The sequence below is a fragment of the Euphorbia lathyris genome, chromosome 1, assembly GCF_963576675.1.
Source record: "Euphorbia lathyris chromosome 1, ddEupLath1.1, whole genome shotgun sequence".
Taxonomy (NCBI): domain Eukaryota; kingdom Viridiplantae; phylum Streptophyta; class Magnoliopsida; order Malpighiales; family Euphorbiaceae; genus Euphorbia; species Euphorbia lathyris.
In genome coordinates this window covers 65,182,444-65,202,955 of record NC_088910.1, presented here as the reverse complement: position 1 = coordinate 65,202,955, position 20,512 = coordinate 65,182,444, and the positions used below count along the sequence as shown (strand labels likewise).

At 34.1% G+C, this 20,512-nt stretch overlaps 1 protein-coding gene and 1 pseudogene across 7 annotated transcripts; both read right to left on the bottom strand.

Annotated features, from left to right (window-relative positions):
• Positions 1 to 493: 493 nt before the first annotated feature.
• Positions 494 to 12,472, bottom strand: LOC136235821 (sulfhydryl oxidase 2). Of its 7 annotated transcripts, none has more exons than XR_010691958.1 (13): positions 12,033 to 12,471; positions 7,324 to 7,348; positions 7,147 to 7,239; positions 6,738 to 6,919; positions 4,304 to 4,370; positions 4,135 to 4,203; positions 3,966 to 4,039; positions 3,752 to 3,893; positions 2,932 to 2,972; positions 2,501 to 2,647; positions 1,985 to 2,425; positions 1,656 to 1,777; positions 494 to 1,520 (listed from the first exon to the last, which is right to left on the bottom strand). XR_010691958.1 is itself a non-coding variant. In XM_066025874.1 (12 exons), exons 1-12 carry the CDS (start codon positions 12,248 to 12,250, stop codon positions 1,750 to 1,752), a joined length of 1,527 nt encoding a protein of 508 aa, XP_065881946.1. In that variant the 5' UTR covers positions 12,251 to 12,471; the 3' UTR covers positions 1,552 to 1,749. The 7 variants fall into 7 exon arrangements, 5 of the variants coding, with proteins under 5 accessions (XP_065881946.1, XP_065881960.1, XP_065881970.1 ...); XR_010691959.1 differs by having other exon boundaries at positions 498 to 1,435; XM_066025874.1 differs by lacking the exon at positions 494 to 1,520 and having other exon boundaries at positions 1,552 to 1,777.
• Positions 12,473 to 15,376: 2,904 nt separating this feature from the next.
• Positions 15,377 to 20,055, bottom strand: LOC136218316 (high-affinity nitrate transporter 2.1-like; annotated as a pseudogene).
• Positions 20,056 to 20,512: the final 457 nt, after the last annotated feature.

Below are 20,512 nucleotides of genomic sequence, written 5' to 3'. Positions count from 1 at the left end.
TCAATCTTTTTGGACAAATTCAGGAGGTAAATGATGTATTAAGCCAACTAAAAATTGACCAAACATTCAAATGTTAAGAATGACTAAAAATCAACTAAACTTTCAAATGTTAAGAATGACTAAAAATCAACTAAACTTTCAAATGTTGTGGATATAATTGATACAACTTACAACATTAGGTGTATAATTGTACCTTATATTAGGGATAAAACTGCTCTTATCCGCAACGTTGGGGTATTTTCACACCTTGTACATTATGGAGAGCGGATTTAGTACCAATGTATAAAACGTTTACCAAAAGGTGCAATTTCAAACTTCGTTAAGAAAATGCAAGTTTTTTAATGTGCAATTTCTATGTTCTGACCGCCATTCAACCTCCAACGTTCTAACCACCTAATAAGGTTTGCAACGGCACATCTTCTGTTACAGAAAAAAAAAAACTGATCTTTCATTAATCAGGTCTAAATTGCACCGTCAGATAAATGTTATACTTAAAATTGCATTATGTTATATATAAAAACTAAATTCACTCTCCCTTAATAATCTTAAGGCTAAATTTATAGTTTATCCCAACAATCCAATTGCAAGAGCCCAACTAAAATTGGTTCAAGTCTTGGATGACCCAGATGTGGAAAAGAAGAATAGAATGAGCATGGTTCTTTTGTATATGCTCCACTTGGCACGGTGATATAGCTCAATTGGTAGAACTCCAGTCTTGCACAATTGGGTCGGGTCGTACAATTACAGGTTTATATCTCTAATTAATGTCCAACGATATGGGGCTTCTTTTCTAATGCTCATTCTCGACAATTAGCTGAGCCTACCCTACTTAAGATGGGCAAATTTGCTTCCAATCTAACATAAGCTTCAGCTCTTGAGTAGAGACTTTCTGCCAATCCTCCAGTACGAATGACTCTTCTTCTAAATATTGGTGACTTATAAGTATAAAGATGATCCTATTCCCGATGATGCAATATTTATCTAAAGCAGAAATTCAACTCAAGAAAACATAGCAATTTCTGCTCTTGTAGCTCTGAAGGCAGGACATCTAAAATGGCAGGGCAACTACAGATTATATATATAACAAAGACACCCGGATCAATTGCTTTTCTCACTGCTAGCCTAAGCCAAGCCGCCCATAACAAAGACTCCCAGATCAACTGCTTTTACCCACCGGATAACAAACAAAATGTTCACTTTGAATTCAACAATATGTTATTTTGTAAAGATATAATGCACTGTCATCATCTTCCCCAGATGAGCTTCAGTATCAGGAGACCGTACATCATAAAGCTTGATGAAACTACATCGGCAAATGGGGGATGCAGTAAGAGAATCAAATAGATCTGTGCTTCTTCATGTTAACAGAATTTGGATCATCTCTTCCCCTAGTCATCTTGTGTAGCTTCAAATCCAGGTGTGTACAACAAGCACACTGTACACCAGCAATGTTCTCTCAGTCTCAGTATAACACCAACCATTATGCTATACATATATATGATGTGTGTGTGCCTTTATGGCTGCATGTACATGAAATAAATTCAATTGAAATGCCAAAAGGGAAATTTCTTTTCCAAAACAATGATAACGGTATAATCTGTACAACCCAAGTTTATGTTGAGTAAAAAGAAGAAAAAAAAGATACAGAAAAGGACCTCCAAGCAAGGCAATGTAGGCCAAGTAACTTGTAATCTTCATTCTGTCAGAGCTTGATCTCATCCGAGGCTGTGTATGATTTGACCCTCCTAACTATTTTAGTTCTGCCTTCCTCCTCGGCCTGAAATATTAGTGAATGAAAACAAATAAGAAATTTACGTCCTACCTATCAAAATCTCTCTTTCTCTCTTTATCTTTTTCTCTTTCCTTTAAACTTCATTAATTTTTCTTTTTTCTTTTTGTTTTTTTTTTTTTTTTTTTTTTTTGGCAAAAGCTCTGCCCTCCTAAATATCATATGTTCTTTAAAGAGTGTAGTTGGTGGTAATACTTCCGACTCTTCTGCTGGGAACGCCAGTAACAAGCAAGTGCCCCAAATGCACAGCTGGCAAGAGCAATTGCCAATGCAGCCCCCACAGGCACCACAAATGCATTTGCTGAGGCTACCAAATCATCACTAGCCCCATCAGTCGCTTCATTGCCCATCACATCCTCCTTGTAAAGAGAGACAAGTGATTTCCCATAATAAATAGTCAAGAACTTGTATGCCTCGTCTTTGTTCCACTCAATCTGACTCATTCCACCATCCTTCTGGCTTTGAGAGAGATAACATGAAGGACATAACTGCTTTGGAGGCCAAAAGATCTTAGGAAACTTAGGGTCACCTGTTCCCAGAGATGCTTCTTCCTTCATTAATCTCTCATTTACTTTATTATGCGCCTTCCACAACCAAAGGACCAAATCTCGAGAAGAGGTGAAGGGAATACCAACACTGTAATTTAGAAGCCATAGTTAGCTAAAAGAAGCTTGGAGCACTTACAACCCAACCAATAATGACTAGCTTTACCTTGAACACATGTGGTAGAAATGCTGGCGACACTCCTCACAAATAAAGAAATTGTGGACAAAATCACATATAGCTAAGAAGGCAAACTGGCTCTCTCCATCCTCAATTCTCACAGACAATGAATGCAATAGAACCCATAATCCGCAACTGCAAAATAGTAAACCAATATAGATAGATGGTGAATCCCATTGACGAGATAGGACTACTATAGATGCTAAGTTTAAAGGGAATTTGTCATGATACACTGATTTCAAGCTTGACAGACATTGGTCTGAAAAGTAATGCAAATTCAACAAATAACCTATCAGGGACTTTAAATTGAGAAGGTGAAACTCCAGACGGATGTAAATTGCCATGCCGGAATAAAGCTTGCAATGCATGAGCTTGTTGTAGAAAGTGCATCAGCAAGAGAAAAAAGATCAGATATTTACCTAAAGCCCCGAGTTTCATTCTTGCTGCCACGGCAAAACAACTGAAAAACACATGAAGTTATTGTAAATAATAAAAGAAAATAAAGCTCAGGAATGTGAAGAAACAAAAAGTGAGATAGTTAATTTGCAGCCGAGATGAATATCAACTCACTAAATAAGATATGGAAAAAAAAAAGAATAATTATCAGTGTTCACTAATTATATATTTAATTTGCTTGTGAGTAAATGAGATAGATGAATCATAACAGATGATTTCTTCAAGAACTTCAAAACTTCAAAGCTAAATTAACTCAACCAGATTACTGAAGTTTCAGGAAAAGTAGGCTCAAATGCACTCTTATCATACAAGGGTCTGAAAATGCTAAGCAGTTAACTTTATTATTTTTGGAATTCAATAAATTAGAATCAAAATCTCATGCCCAGCTTCTTTATGGATAGGGGAGGAGATGAAAAGGGAGTGATTAAAGGAGAGATGTAAACATGCCTGAACAATATCACCGAAAACAGATCAAAATTGAGCAATTATGAATTAAAAACTGAGAAGTACCTCAATTATAGATCTGTATAATGGGATCATAAAAGCACATTTGCAATTCTATATTCAACATCATATAACAGGAATCAAGTCAATGAAGTACATAATATCAAATAACAATAAGCAAAGTACTGGGGTCTTTTTCTTTCTAAAATGTATCTATATATGATCTTATTCTCCAAATACTGATAATAAATAAAATTTCCTCTTAACAAAAGGACTATTTGAACAGCTTGCTGGCATCCTCAAAAGAGAACGGGAAGAAATATAAAAAAAAATTCCTACCCAATATCCTCGAGGAACTTCTTTCCCACAAATCTGGAAATTCCCCAGTGCACTCTTGCCATTACTGACAACTTCTTGTTTTCCATCTGGTGGGTATAAGTCATCAAAGTTTACGAGCACTTCTGCAGTTCCCTTCCGGCATCTAATACAAGTAGTCTAGAGTAAATCAATGAAGGAAACACCAAAAATTTCATTCCAAAAATTTGGTCATTACCTCTTTGAAGGATGATGTGCCACTAAAAGCTGCAGGAATTTTATAAGTGAAGCCCGAGTTTCAGATTTCATCATCTGCAGCAAAAGCATAAAATCACAGATGAGGAAGATGAAGGAACAAATACAAGGCAGATGCAAAATACATAACCGCAACAAAAAAAAATGACTACCCTGTGTTCAATTATAATTTCAAAAGCAATGGCTGTTGCCTCTTCAACATCATATACTGCGCGTGCAATCTTGCATAAACCATGCAGCACACAAGTTATCATCAAAAGGAAAATAAACAATTCATAATTGAAATACCAAAAGAAAATTTTAGTTTTCTCGACAGTAAACCTGTCCAGGATTTGTGGTATTTGATGGAAGGTCATTTTCGAACTTTTCATCATCCAGACCATATGAGCTACAAAAGATCACAGAAAGTAGGATGAGATAGTGACTGAAACTAAGAGGCAGTGAAATATTGAAATATCAGGCCATAACAAATTAATAAAAAGGTTACATCACTTGAAACAAAGAAACGTTACAGCAATGCATGTCTTAAATCGTTGTCACATAAAACAGAACACTGGAGCTATTTCTTAACAATAATGGCCTATGACAACAATTTTCTTTTTTAAGTTTGCAGAATATATAAAAACAACACATAATAAAGGAATCCACTAAAATAAATACAGCTAGCTAATAAGTGAATAGGTCTAATGCTTCTCCAGCCCCCTTAACTTGTCCAAATTGGTCATTTTACCCTCTCAACTCATCGAATGTCCTATTTACCCCCCTTAACTCCATAAAAGTGATATTTCTCACCCCCTCAACTTGTCCATTTATCCCCCCAACTCATAGAATGTTCTATTTACCCCTTTAACTCCATAAAAGTGGTATTTTTCACCCCTTACAATCCGTTATCGAAGCCTAAGTTGATAACTTTTTTTAAACGTTAAACCTATATTTATGCTATTTTGTAAGTGGAACTCAAATTGATACTTTTCCAAAAATCATAGGCCTATTTTGGTACATTATCCCTACATATAATGTATTTAACTTGTTTATATTAATGTTCTTGTTATTTGTATTTTTTATTCATTCTTTCTCTTTTTAACTTTTTTTACTATTATAAAGGGATAAGAAATACCATTTTTATGGAGTTAAGAGGGTAAATAGGATCATAAGTGGTGAGAAATACCAATTTTATGGAGTTAAGGGGGTAAATAGGATATTCGATGAGTTGAGAAGGGGTAAAATGATAAATTTGGACAAGTTAAGGGGGTGAGAAATACCAGTTTTATGGAGTTAAGGGGGGTAAATAGGACATTCGATGAGTTGGAGGGGTAAAATGACCAATTTGGACAAGTTAAGGGGGCTGGAGAAGCATTAAGCCTAAGTGAATATATCAAATTAATACACCAAATTTGTCCCCTCATCAAGAAACTAATAGAACTCTTGGTTTTGCCTCATTGCTGAGAAACCAACCAATTGTTTCAAGTGGTGAGAATTTTTCACGACTTGAGTAGAAGAAAACTATGGGAAGGGGCTGGTAGAGGTGGATACACAGGCTTGAAGATCATAAACAGGAGGCACTGTGGCAGATTCTTTTCTGCCCTTTTAGCAGTAACCGCCACTGCTAATAGTCAATTTTAACCTTTACTCTTATTGTGTTACCATGCTTAAGAAAAAAGTTCTCATTGTGTAGTATATCTGATCACAAATTTGTTACAAAAGCATGTAATTACGATCAGTAGGATAAAAGTAAGCAATAACTTCAACTGTGATGTAGAAATATAACGACCACAACCATAACAATCATCCTAACAATTTTGTTCTCCGTATATGGTAAGATCTGACCAGAAAACTTTACAAATGCATGTAAAATTCAGTCAGATATAAAAATTAAACAATAACTTCAGCTGCGATATAGAAATTACCAAAAGCAAAATTATCTTTCACAATGTTATGTCGTTCTCTATCAGGCTAAAACTAGAATGTCTATCTCTATCACCTAAATTAGTGATCTAGTTGAATGACCTTCAGATAGAAATTGGAGGACAAAATAATTATTTCTTCATTTGCTACTGTCTATATGATTGACATCAACAACACTAGAACTACATATGTTATAACAAGACTGTTGCATAATACTACACAAGGCAAGTTCAGCTCAATTTGATAGGCAAATGATAAAGAATCATTGATTTTCAAGCAGTTTTGAAATCTCAGTAATGCAAGCCACAGAAAAGATGTTTTATTACACCAGCTTATAACCAACATGGAACTCCAGGTTTTCTTTTAGCAAAAGAGTTCATCGTGCTGCATTTGAAGCATGCGTTGTAATGCAAAAGATCATTTGCACATAGAAATTTATTTAGTCCAACATAAATGATTTGGCTGAATGAGCACTTTTTTTGATAGACATATAGTTTGGTCCATTGAAGTAAAAGAAAATGTTAGCCTTTTGGCAGTATATTAGTAGGACATGATACAGCTGCTATGAGCAGAGTAGCTGCTATCTAGATTCAAAATCCATGCCAAACAAGGAACAAAAATCAGCAATTTATTCGGGTTCAAACACAAACTGCTGAAGAACACGAGAAATGGTTCTCTACGATGATTTCACCTATGTATATGGGAGAAAATGCCAAACTGAGAAGTCGTGGCTAATTTAGCTAGCACAACATCAAGATATTCCAACATCACACCTTTTAGGCTAAAGATACAGAAAAATACAATTTAAGTATCTAAAAAAAAAAAAGATATGCGAAGTGATAACTCATACCTGCCCAATTGCTTATTGATCCAATTAAGCAAGCGCTCAGCTGTCCGTCCATCATCAATTACACGTATTTCACTTTTCTCTTGATTAGGTTCCCAACCACCAGATATAAATTTTGAAGGTGGGCCCCAAAATAGCATGGGATAGTGACTCACAGAAAATTTATCACAGAGTTTGTTATTTATCTGTGCTGCCGAACAAGTTAAAAAGGAAATAATCACTAAGCATGCTTTTTAAGTAAACTGATAAGAGATGCAATAAATTTCAAAAAGTAATCATCCAAAGAGAGGACTTGACAATCCTACAAGCGAAATGTGAATTTGACTTTGTTGAAACTGTTAATTATCAGTTCAATTCAATAGATAAGAAAATTAACAGCATTCATAAGAACTGGACAAGACACTAAGCATACCTTCAGTGCACAATCCACCCTCGACATCAATACAATACCAGGATGTACTGCATCAGGTTCATTAAAAAGCCTTGCAACCTTTTCATAGTGAGGCTGCATGTTTGAATATCCAAAATAAAAGCAATAAGAAAATATACATGAAAAATGTTGAGCACAAAAATGTCTACAGGTGTATACCTTATAATTTCTGCAAGCAGGGCACCTGAAAAAGAAATATTAGTAAGCAAAGAATAATATCACATAAATACAGACACAAAAACAAGTATATCATACATTAGATATAAAGAATATACAATGGGTTAAGATACACAAATGTGTTATTTCAGTAAATGTGGTTTTTGAAACAAGTAAATTACACCCATGGCCACTCAACTTTGACCTTACTAACATTATGGTCACTCAACTACAAAATTTGACATAAAAGTCACTTAACTTTGACCTTTACTAACATAAAAGTCACTCAACCTAACTGAACCATTCTAATAGTAGGTAGGCTCCATTGTAGAGCTGATGAAAATGATATTATAAGCAACTTTAATTCTTGTACTTTTTGGTTTTGAGGTCATTTAGGTGTTGTTTGGTTAGGAGAGAGAGTACTGAAAATGGTGATTTGGAAAATCGAAAACTTGGTTCTATGGTAAATGTGTTTATAAACAACTTTAAATCTTCGACTTTGTTCATTCTGAGGTCGTCATCAGTCATTTTGAAGCTGTTTACTTTCATAAGGAGCCATAATATTAGTAAAGGGAAAAGTTGATTGACTTTTATGTCAAGTTTTGAAGTAGGCCATAATGTCAAGGGCAACATTGAGTTGCCATGGGTGTAATTTACCCTTTTGACATTCACAAGTACATTCCATTTTAGGTTTTAAACGTGAATACATGAATCAATATTTAAATGGTTAAACTTATACTTGAAAATTTTCTTTTACTAGGAAGAATGGTTAAACTATACTTGAGGTTAAGTTCCTTGCAACAAGAATAGCAACATCAGCAACCCAATAAAGACATACTTTCATGTGTCCAAGTAGTACATGGACACAGACAAAAGAGAGCTCTCCTACAACATGTTGAAAATATGAATCTTCATACAAGAGAAGCCAAAGACAACCAACATCAAATCAAGCAACTTCAATGGCCTTCCATCAATACATATCAGGGGCATTGTTATGCCCGTGTTCGGGATCTAGTTGTAGAGCAATTGACTGGAAATCAATTTGACAATTGAGTAGATTGTGTTCTGGGCACTTAGGCCCCATTTGATAAAAGAAAAAATCACTTAAATTAATGTATTAAGCCCTTATTTAGTTTAAGTGTGTTTGATAACTATTTTTTATTAGCCACTTAAATTATTCAATTAAGTTAATATGGAAAGTCAAAATATTTAACTTGAACATACTAATATTTTAAATTTGGCCTAATACATCACCAGCTCCCTGAACTTGTCCATAAAAGTAGATTGGCTCCCTGAACTTTGTTAGTGTCTCACCAACTCCCTAAACTTGCTTATTTCGTATCGCCATCTCCCTAAACTTGTCCATAAAAGTAGATTAGCTCCCCGAACTTTGCAAGTACCTCACCAACTCCCTTAACTTGCTTATTCCGTAACAATTAAATACAAAAACCATAATACGGAATAAGCAAGTTTAGGGAGTTGGTGAGACACTTGCAAAGTTCAGGAAGCTAATCTACTTTTATAGACAAGTTTAGAGAGCTGGTGATACGAAAATAAGCAAGTTTAGGGAGCTGGTAAGACACTAACGAAGTTCAGGGAGCTGGTGATGTATTAGACCTTTAAATTTCAATACTTATTTTTACTATTTATCAAACAGTTATACCATTTAATACTTTCAGCATTTATAATATTCAACACTTAAAATTAAGTACTTATTTTTTCAATACTTAATTTTCAGTTTTATCAAACATCACCTTACTTTTCTATCTATTTTTGCTCAAGGGGCTTATTTGGAGAGACTAATGATCTCAGAGAATAGTAACTGAACTTTAAACAAAACTCTTTATCCTTTTCTGCTAATGCCAGTTCTATTCAAACAGAACAAAGGCAAAAGGAGAGATTAGATAACTCCCACTGGCACGGACTGCAAATTACAGAACTCCAATATGATTGCAGATCCCAAATGATCCATCATTTCAAATCCTCCACCATAAAGATGGAGAGTAGAGAATCCATTCCTGTTTGCACAAAACTGAACATACTGGAACTGTGTAAACATAGATTAATAAATAAAAATGCTATAATAATGCTGCACCTAAATAAATGTTGCATTAGCTGCTACACCTAACTTTTTTATGCACATTACACCAACAATTAGTTTGTAAGAACTACAATGGGATAACTTTCATACATGGCCCTGAACTTGTCACATGATCGCTTAAATTCATATGTATCAAAAAAATCATCCTTTTGATCAGTTTCTCGTAGGTGGCCCACCAAGAAACTGACATGTAAATCTTTTTCCCATAGGCTATAAAGTCATTCTACACACATTTTTCCAGAACTGACCTGGATTCTGGTCATATATTTATCTTTTAAAAATCAGATTTGTTTTTCAAATAGTTTCACAGAATTATTTTCCTGTTATTATTTCCTTTTCTCATCTCAAAATGTAGGTTCACTAATGCTTCTTTGCATTACGAATGATCATGCTTCTTTTGGTTATACTTCTTATTTAATATTCCTTATGGTATTTTCAGAGTATTCAGACACAATAGGCAATTGAAATTGTTTATCGGTTGTGCATGAGATGTTGAGATCTATTAATCAACTTCTTCAATTTAAATACCACTTACCTTTTTCTTTTCCAATTATTATCAGTTCAAGAAAAGTTTTGAGTAGAATGGTTACGTAGCTAAAAAAATAATACTAAATGTTGAATTTCCTACAGGTATCTCATCATAAAACAGCCAAAACGATTTTTAAGAGAGAAATTATGAAAAATACATTAAAATATGAAAGGAAAACCCGGGATCATGCAAGTTCAGTATAAGGAATGTGAGTGAAATTTGATAAGAATGGCCAAAAGAAAAACAATTAAGTGTCAACCCATGGACATCTCATCAGATAAGTACCAAACAATTTTGAGATAAAAAATTTGATATATTAGAATAAAAATGAAGTTCAGAGACATTTAAGCAATTTAAGATCAATTCAGGGACCACCAGTGAAGTTTCCCCAATATTATGTACATTTATTGGCAAATCCTGTTTGCAAATAACAAACAAAAAATCTCAATGTGACTCAATTGGAGCAACTACAATACAACTACACACAAAAAAAAAAAAAAATTGCATTTAAGGGTTGCTTGAAGCACCTAAGAAAACCAAATTAGGACATATTACGCCCCTAATATAAACAATAAACATTAGATATTTCCTATACACTTAACTTCACCACTCTTCAATTTGATATATTTATTGGAACAGCATACATTAGCATCATTTTTACATTGTTCTTTTCAACATCAACAAATAACTGTAAGAGGGATTCACATCTTATTTTGGAAAAACCATAACAGTCTGTGCACAAGTAACATTGCTTTGCAGAAAATAGGCTTGTGCCTACCAAGTAACTAACTTAAGATTCAAAAAAGATAAAATAAATCCACAACACATTTTTCAGTGACAAGTTTAACATTGCAAAGTTATTATAACATTTTCCAGGGCACAAGTATGATTCTTCTCTCTAAAACAATGAAGAAGATGTTGTTATCACTCATACTAGAGGTCATGTTAGCTCATGATGAAACATCGTTTTGTGGCAAGTGGCAACTTATTATCTAAACTACTTCCGCAAGCAAATACTGGCAAAAAGTGAGCTTGAACTGCGGTGCAAGGAATAAAGCTAAAATTTTCACAATATACACCCATTTTAATATTGGTACCAATTCGCAAACAAAATTTAGAAGTTCTTTTAGTGACATTTTCAGTATTTAGACAAGTTTGACATTGCAAACTTATTATGTCCTTTTCCGGTGCACAAGTATGATTCATCCCTCTAAAACAATGAAACAAGATATTGTTATCACTTATAAGAGAGGTCATGTTAACTCATGATAAAACATGGTTCTGTTACTACATATCATCTAAACTATTTCCGTAAGCGAATAGTGGCAAAAAGTGAGCTTGAACTGCGATGCAAGGAATAAAACTAAAATTTCCACAATAGTTATTAGCATTTTATACGAACATTCTGATATTAGTATACGCTATGATAGAAATTACTAGAAACAATTCGCAGACAAAATCTAGAAGTTCTTAAGTTGCACCTATCTCATAACTTAAACAACAAATCCACTCATTCATCTACAAATCATATTGTATGAGCGATCTTTCCAATATGAAGTTAACATGAATAAAAAAAAAAAAAAAACATATTTCTAAGTTCAAACTTCAAATCATAATTTTCAGGTTTTGACGAACTACCCAATTTCAAAACCAAGTCAAAACTCATATGAGATGATAATACGATATTGCCCAACCTCAACCTCAACCAGCAGGAAAATGCGTCATACTTGAAGCTGTCGCTCTCTATTCCATAGAGCTGTAATCATTTTATTGACCAAACATAATGTAATTTTTTTCTATGTGGACAAAAGAAAAATTTGATCTGGCTGAAATCATAGACACATCCGAGACTGGGCTGAGTACACACGCTTAGTTTGCAAGTTAATAACCAAATAGTGGTTAAAAGCCTGAAAAATAAACCTCACAAGTTCAGTTACCACCCAAAAGCCAATATAACAGATTGGTTGATATGATCCCTCCAAAAGACAAAATTTCAGCACCCATTGATTCTCAAGTTCTCTAGCAGATAGGGAAAAGAATCATATTAAAAAACAACAGAATTTATATGATTAGAGAACTGACCAATGAGCGTAGAATTCGACGATGGCGAAAGTAGCAGGAGTATCTGCAAGAACAGTATCGAAATTCGAGACGTTCAAATCAACAACGTAATCTGCCTTAACGGTGATATCGGTGGCTAATTCACGAAGGAGCGAACGCGATCCCAAAGGAAAAGAGGCGGCTCTAAAAGTGAGCAGTAGAAGGCAAAACAAAAGCAGAATCGGACATATCTGAGACATGGGAATGAAGAGAGGAAAAAGTGTGGAATTTGGTAAAGGAAAAGATAGAAGGATCTGGGCGTGTGTAAAGGAGGTAGTGTGGGAAGGGAAGGGATGGTGTAGGTCAAAGTTCCGGCAGAAATGCGGTTTCAGCGTTATGCCTTAACATGGGTATTTGCCTCCTTTGCTTCTGGTTAGTTCGGGTTCCTTTTCGTTTTTTCTTTTAAAGTCCTTACAAAACTCAAACATGGAGTTTTTTCATGACTAAAAATATTTATTTATTTTTTTAAGTTAGCCTTTGTAACTTATAAATGAAAAAGAGTGCTATCAAATTCATTCCATAAATGATGAAATATAGTCATAGTGTAAGAGGTGAATCATAAATGGCAAAACATCAAGCCAGTCAGAAGGATCACCATTAAACTTAGCCGCCTTTGCATTACAATGAGCAACCAAGTTAGCTTGTCTATAAACAAAATAAATTCACCACGAATTTATAACAGAATAAATACAACGATATTATCTAATAATTGAACCAAATTCATAAACATTATCATCATAACAGTCCATAACCTCTACTACAATCTCAGAATCTGATTCAACTGTTACATTATTTAAACGCATGTCTTTTATCCATGATAAAGCTTCTTTAATTCCTAAGGTCTCTGCCTCCATAACCTTGAATTGACATGTGAGCAAGATTCATTTTGCTGCTATTAAAAGACCTTTATGATCTCGTATAACCATTAAACCCATTTTATTCTCATCCTTAAAAATGTTGCATCAGCATTACATTTCACCTAGCCATAAGACGGCCGATTCTAGTGAATTGGCGCCAATGGAACCGTAGAGCCTGATGCTCGACCTGTTGATGTTGTATTTACCGGACCGACAACACTGTTGTTTTGTACGGCTAGCCATTCACATAGATACGAGATCGATGTTGAAACGGTAAAAGGAAAACGATGTGTTTCTTCATTCCAAAGTCAATTATTTCTCGCTTTCCAAAATCCCCAAATAATTACACAAAATCTTCCCCAATCGTAACATGTTGGTTTATCCAACGCCATGGAAATCAAGTCTAAGGAGCCTTCACTAATTGCTACACGGTTTGACAAAACATCCACTAGTTTTACCTCTCTCCAACAGTCTGAGCAAAAGGACAACCATAGAAGAGATGCCAATAATTTTCAAATGAATTTTTACAAAAAGTGCAAATATCCAGTACAACTATACCTTTACCACACAACAAATCCCAGACAACAATACATCCATGAGCTGCTCTCCATATAAAATTTTTAACTTTTGGTGGTAATTTGGACTGCTAGAAAGATTTCCATTTGTGATTTCATATATATCTAATGAAGAATGAATAAAATCATGCTTCATAAAGATCTGATAACTAATTTTAGCTTAATAAATTCCATTTTTGCTAAACATCCAGATACAACTATCTTCCTCCTCCAAATCAACAATTGGTACACAAGCAATCTCAAAAACATCTCGATCATTTAAAAAAACCTACTAACTCCAAATCCCACTCACATGAATTTGGAATTAAAAGATCGTGAATAGATTCTAAAAAAAAGAGATCATGGATAGACAGATTATGAAAATCGTGATTATAATGAGTCAAAATGAACCTGTTTACCAAATCACGTAACCACGGGTCATGCCAAACATGAATTGAAGTACCATTCCCAATTTTCCATCTCAAACCTTGCTCAATGATAAATCTTGAACTGTGAATACTCTTCCAAGTGAGGCTTGGATTTGGACCTAGTGAAGCTATTAAAACTAAACCAGTTGGATAATACTTTGCTTTCATAACCTGTGCAACTAGTGAATTTGGATATGTTATTAATTTCCACACATGTTTTGCCAATAATGCTAAATTGAAACCTAACGGATTCCTGAAACCTATACCACCCAGTTCCTTCTGCTCACATAAAGTTTCTCAACTAAACTAGTGTAGTCCCTTAGTCCTAATAGACTTAAAATTCCATCAAAAAGAATTCATTAAATGTTGATGTGTTGGTGTGCCCTAGTTCTTAGGCATTGGTTATAGACTATGTATTAAATATTATGTATATTGTTGGAATATATTGTATAAGTGTTATTTGAATAAAATGCATTAATTCATTCTATTTATATCTTGTGCTGTAAACATAAATGAAGTATTTGTTGATTGATAATCATAAACTTGTCCGAGACATGTTCTATTCGTGGGAATGAATATAACCAAAGGTCTATACGTCCAGTATCTATGCAATGGTGTTAAATATACAACTGTAATACTTGTATGGTCAGATATGGATGCAGGTACGTATTGGTGTAGCTCAATACAGGACTGGACCGATCCGCTCTAGAAATATTCATGATGGACGTGTCATTGGTCTTTCTATATGTAGTGCAGAAATGGCTTATGGCCACGGTCATTTATCGTCATTAGCCACGGTTGTTCGACCGTGGCCAAAAGGGGGCATGGCAAATGATTAGCGTCTTTAGCCACGGTTGTTCGACCGTGGCCAAAGGGGCATTAGAGTCGGTTTTTACATACAACCGACTCTAATGCCCTATGTTTCAGCCACGGTTGTTACGAAAAACCATGGCTAAAAGGGTCTTTTAGCCACGATCTTTCATAACAACCGACTCCAATGCTCTAATCATTAGAGTCGGTTGTAGAAGAACCGTGGCTAATGATAAGAGCATTGGAGTCGGTTGTTGTAACAACCGACTCCAATTAGCTAATGTCAATTATATTAGAATCAGTTCCTGCTCAATTTTTTTGTATTATTGTAATTAACGGTAAACGATATTTTTTATCCTCAGTCGTTTACCGTAATCGAATTGATCCTGATGTATTACTAAAATTAGATGTAAAATCAATAATATAGTGTAATTAATTAACCTACTATATATATATATAATATTTGATTCAATATTCACAAATTCTATACTACTGCAAACACAAAAAAAAAAAAAAACTGAAATATACTTATTACTATTTTATCATACTACTCTCTACAATAGGATGTTAAACATAACTAGGCATAATCAAAATAAATTTCAATGAGTTTCAAAAGTTGACCAATAATCAAAATCCTGTCAGAACACCTTATGATGATGATAAGGGACATGAGCCATTTACAGAATAGGTTGTCTTGAGAAAAAGAGCATTCCTACTGAGAAAAGCATCATAGCTAGTATAGCTAGTGGAAGTGAATTAGCACGTCCTAACCATATGCATAATACTCCTCCCATTGATCGAACCCAAAGTCTTCCTCTCATTCTAAAGTATCTTGCTGCTAAATCAGATGAATATCCTTCAAACGGCCGAGCTATAGAAGGTTTGTCATTCTAAATGTTGTTGCTGCTATCATTCCTGCTGTCTGTAGCTTCATGTTAAACATGCACATTCATTTCATGAACACCTTGTTATTTATATGTCCTAATTAATCTTATATATTTAATCATCAAACTAAGTGCTAATTATAAAGTATCTGTCAAAGAAATATTCTGCAATCACATTATCTATGGATAGCTCAACACTCATAGAGTATCCATACAGAAGCACACAGATCCATGTTCTCTAGTTTGTAATCGCATACCACATAATCTGAAACATATATATATATATATATATATATATATATATATATAATTAAGTATGTTGATTGGTCATTATCATAATTGAAGACCATTAAAATTATAAAAGTACCTTGGAGAATGGATCTTTAGCAACATCACCCTTCTTCTGGAGAGAACCAAGATTTCCATCAGGCAAGTCTTGGCCTAGAGTCAAGACGCCCATTATGATATAAAGAGAACCAGGGATGAAAAAAGCAATCCTCCAAGCAGTAAAAGGAGTAGCACCAGCTCTCTAAATCAAGTTATACACAAATGGCATTATCAGCTGAGTTGCACCTCCACCCATGTTTCCCCATCCGGCTCGTCGTTCCGTTAACAAGTCCTATAATTTGAGTATTAAACATAGTACTCATCCAGTACTGGCATGACATAAATGTTGCAAGCGCAAATCCAATCATAATTCGAACGGCTGTGTAACCACTAGCATCCGTAACAAAAGACATATAAAACACAGTAAGTGCAGACAACATTATAAGAAAAGCACATCCATATCTTGGGCCTAATAGATAAGATAACAAATAGCACCCATTACAAGCCTGGAAAATATACTGCCAGACACAGATGCAACACCAACATTACCAACGCCACTCTTAGTAAGATTAAGATTGTCTCGGATAATAAGAATAAGAGGAGCACCAGCAAAAGTTGAAATGAAATAAGTGAAAAAAGATATCCAAGAAAGGTGAAAAGTTCTCATATGAGGATTAGCTAAAGAAAAGAGTTTGAAAAGTTTAGCTTTATCGTGCCAGAACACTTCATGGACTTATTTTGTACCATCTTGTTAAGCGATTTTCGCAAGTGCACGGTTTCGCTTATAGTAATAAAAAGATATCGATCCCACAGGGAACGTTTTTTTTAACGAAAACTTATTTTAATTCAGTTTGATTTACTTTCAAGGTTTAAAATATGTAAAATCGTTTAATTGGATTTAGTTTTGAAATTGATAGAATAAGAATTAGATTAGAGTATGAAGAATGTTAGAAATCAATTCTGTTTTGAGTATGAATTTACAAGACAGAAACGTTTAGTGCTTTAGAAAAGGGAATAAACGTGTTCATTTGCATTAAGCAAAGAAAACAACTTTAAACTTTGTAAACAATTATATAAATGTAATAACGTGAACTCTTTCAATTAAAAGGCTTTGAACCGCAGACAATCATCCTACGGTCGGGATATATTTAACCAAATTAATACTTTTTCAAGATATGAATTTACCTAAGTGTTCAAGAAAGTTTCCTTGTAAGGATTTTGAATTCAACTACGTTTTAATGAAAACACCAGAACTCACTTCGGATCAATTACAGAAGTGCTACATAAAAATCTATTGAATTGAATAAACTTTATTAGATGAAGTATGTATTTAATACAAGTTTACAGAGAACAAGAAGCATGGAAGCTTTCGACGACTTTCAAGCGAACGGGTTGTCAATCCTTTCTTTGAACTTCGTTAGAGTTTGTCAGGCTCCGGGGCGAATCCTCTACTAAATCTTCTCGCTGAATCTTCGGAATAGAGACGGGTACTTCTACTACCAAAATGTAAACTAATAATAACAAATCTTAATCTAAATCTAAATGCTACTGTGTTTGTAATTATTTGGTAAACCATGTGTGTACATCATATTGCTTTTTACAAAATCGATCTTCTAACTCTGAATTGCTTGACTCAGAATTTCTACATTAATTCTGTATTAAATCTTCTCTTCAAAATTCATTTTTCAACTCTGAAATCAACTCTCTATTTATAGATGTTGAGGAGTCGTGTCCAAGGAATGTGTCTGCTGTGAAGAGGCGTTCTTATCCGATCAAACAGACGTGTTTCGTTGAAAACGAACATGTGCAACTATTGCTTCCTGAAAATCTGAACTTACCGAGAATGTAAATTCTCGGCCGAGAATAGGGGAACAGATTTTCAACCATCAAAATGACAAAGGGAAGAGCTGGGCGACGCGTGTCGCGACCGAGAATGGAGGATTCTCGGTTGCGACACTGAGTATTTTTCTATGTCTCTGACTTCGTCCTCATCCTCGTTTCGGTGCGTTTGATTTTCTTCGTCTTTGACTCCTTTTGTAGGGTTTTTCCTTTGTTTTTAACCTCTTTTTGTTCGTATTTGGATTTTACCAAATATTTAGGCACCGTGCATGAAAGAAACACATTCGAACGTAAAAGTATTCTAAATAGATATAAACAGCATGATTTCGTAGTAAAACTGATGTAAATATTAATGATATTTTAGGTATATTTTGGGCTTAACAAATCTCCACACTTAATCTTTTGCTAGTCCCGAGCAAAATTTCACTGAATTTATTCTTTAACTAATCTCTTTATGTAAATAAAACATATATCTTTATATTCCTTTTTTGATTTAGTTAAGCCGAAAAGTCTAACTTCGCATGACAAATTTATACGCAAAATATCAAACTAACTAGTATAAATACAATATATCATTCGTCTTGTATTTTCAATTTTTGAATTGAAGCATTCGGGACGATATAAGCACGCATGTTATTGAGTCTTTCGTCTCAATGCATTTCAAAGCACAAAATTTCTTTTCCCAAACCTAAACTTTTATATTTAAATGAGGAAGTATTTTGGTTAATTATTTGCTTAGTTACACCCAAGTAGACCTGGGCATGGGCCGGGCTGGGCCGGGCCTGTCGGGCTTTTCATAAAGCCTGTTGAGCCCAAGCCCAGCCCGGCCCGTAGGAAATTTATCGGGCTCGGGCTCGGGCTGGGCTCGGGCCTGAGATACGAATCCCAAGCCCGCCCGTCTAAGCCCATGTGTATATTTTTTTAAAAAAAAATATAATGAAATTTAAAATGTAATATATACAACAACATTACACAACAACATTACATGGATATATATAATATAATACTAATACATTTTTGGTAACAGTATAATACTTACTAATACATGAATCCATAGATATTTGACAAATACCAAGAAAACAAAACAGTATCAAAATGAAAGATCATGACAAAAACCAAAATGAAACGAAACAGTATAATTAGGGTAAGAAAATGATTTTGATTTTTGTTTATATAATTATATTATAAATTTATAATAAATCATTAATAATAATAATAATATTTATATAATTAATAATAATATTTAAAACAGAATATATTGTATTGGGCCGGGCCGGGCCGGCCCGATGTAATATATGTAAAGCCCAAGCCCGCCCAATTTTTAACGGGCTTATACGGGCTTGGGCCGAGCCGGGCCTGAATACATTTTTATGTGTCCAGGCCCGGCTAAACGGGCCTGGACCCGGGCCGGCCGGCCGGGCTCGTCGGCCCATGCCCAAGTCTACACCCAAGATAAGGGTGGTCTCGGTCGTAACTTTATATGCATTTTATTTGCTTTGTGTCGGCTTAATAGGTACCGACCATGCCATGGGTGGACGCAATCGTTACTTTAAACTTAAACACGCTTAATTTTTGCTTTAACGTTCCTTCCATACCTCGATTGTGATAAGGGTGGTCGCAATCGTGGCCAAAAGTAAACGATACTTAATTTTCTTCCCTTTCATACCTCGATTGTGATAAGGTTGGTCTCAATCGTGGCCAAAAGTTAAGAATATAACTAATTGATTAATTAATATGAATTTATGAAATTGTAACTTGGGAAAAAGAAAGATAGCATATTCATCCTATATTGACTTTAAAATTCAACATGTATTATAGCTAAAGTTTCCTTAAAAACTTCAATTGGTGTTAATGTAAGACGAAATCAAAATGAGCTAAAAATTGTTAGTTCAATTTAATGCATATAAACCTAATTGAAAATTTAAAATAAGATTTATTGTATCATGAATTGCATGATATAAAATAGAGATTTGAATATAAAGAATTAATTTACTTAAATACATTTACTCGAGACAATTTTACTTAAAATTGTTTCGGAGATTTGTGAAAATTTCAAAAATATTGCCCGTATAGAAATATTATTTCTATTGATAATGATAACCTAAAAATAATCATTTGGTGAAAATTTTGAAATTTTGAGCTATTTATAATTATATGAAAATGTAAAATGTATGAAAACTAATGTTAAATAATTTGTGTTGCAATATATGTTGCATTTGCATAAAACAAGTGTTGCATTTGAAAATATTTCTTAGAAATATTAATATGTTTTTATGGTAATACGGATGACATTTATTCTTACTCATTGCATTTATTCGTATGTGTAAAAATGATATATGTAATATCTCCTCCCAAACTTAATTTGGACCATGTCCTCATTGGTGCAAAAATAGATAAAACACGAAAAATTAGTACGAAATAAATCATACGGAGTAATAAAGAAAATTTAGCAAATCATCCATCATAAGATAAGAAAAATGTACTAAACATAATAAAAATAAAACATTGTACCAAATTATAATTCAAAAGAACAAAACAAGATAAGGAAATGAAGAAAACAACTTGATAAAACCTAAGCATGTGGAGGCGAATCCGTCGGAGATGGTGAGGTTTCAACATTTTGGCGACGGAAAAATGAAAGCATCCGACGACGAATAGATTTGTGCTCCCTCTTTAAGTTGTTGAGGTTGTCATTCATCACCATATTGTTTTCCACCAAATCATCAATCCGCAAATTCATTTGGCGATTATGTGAATTGATTT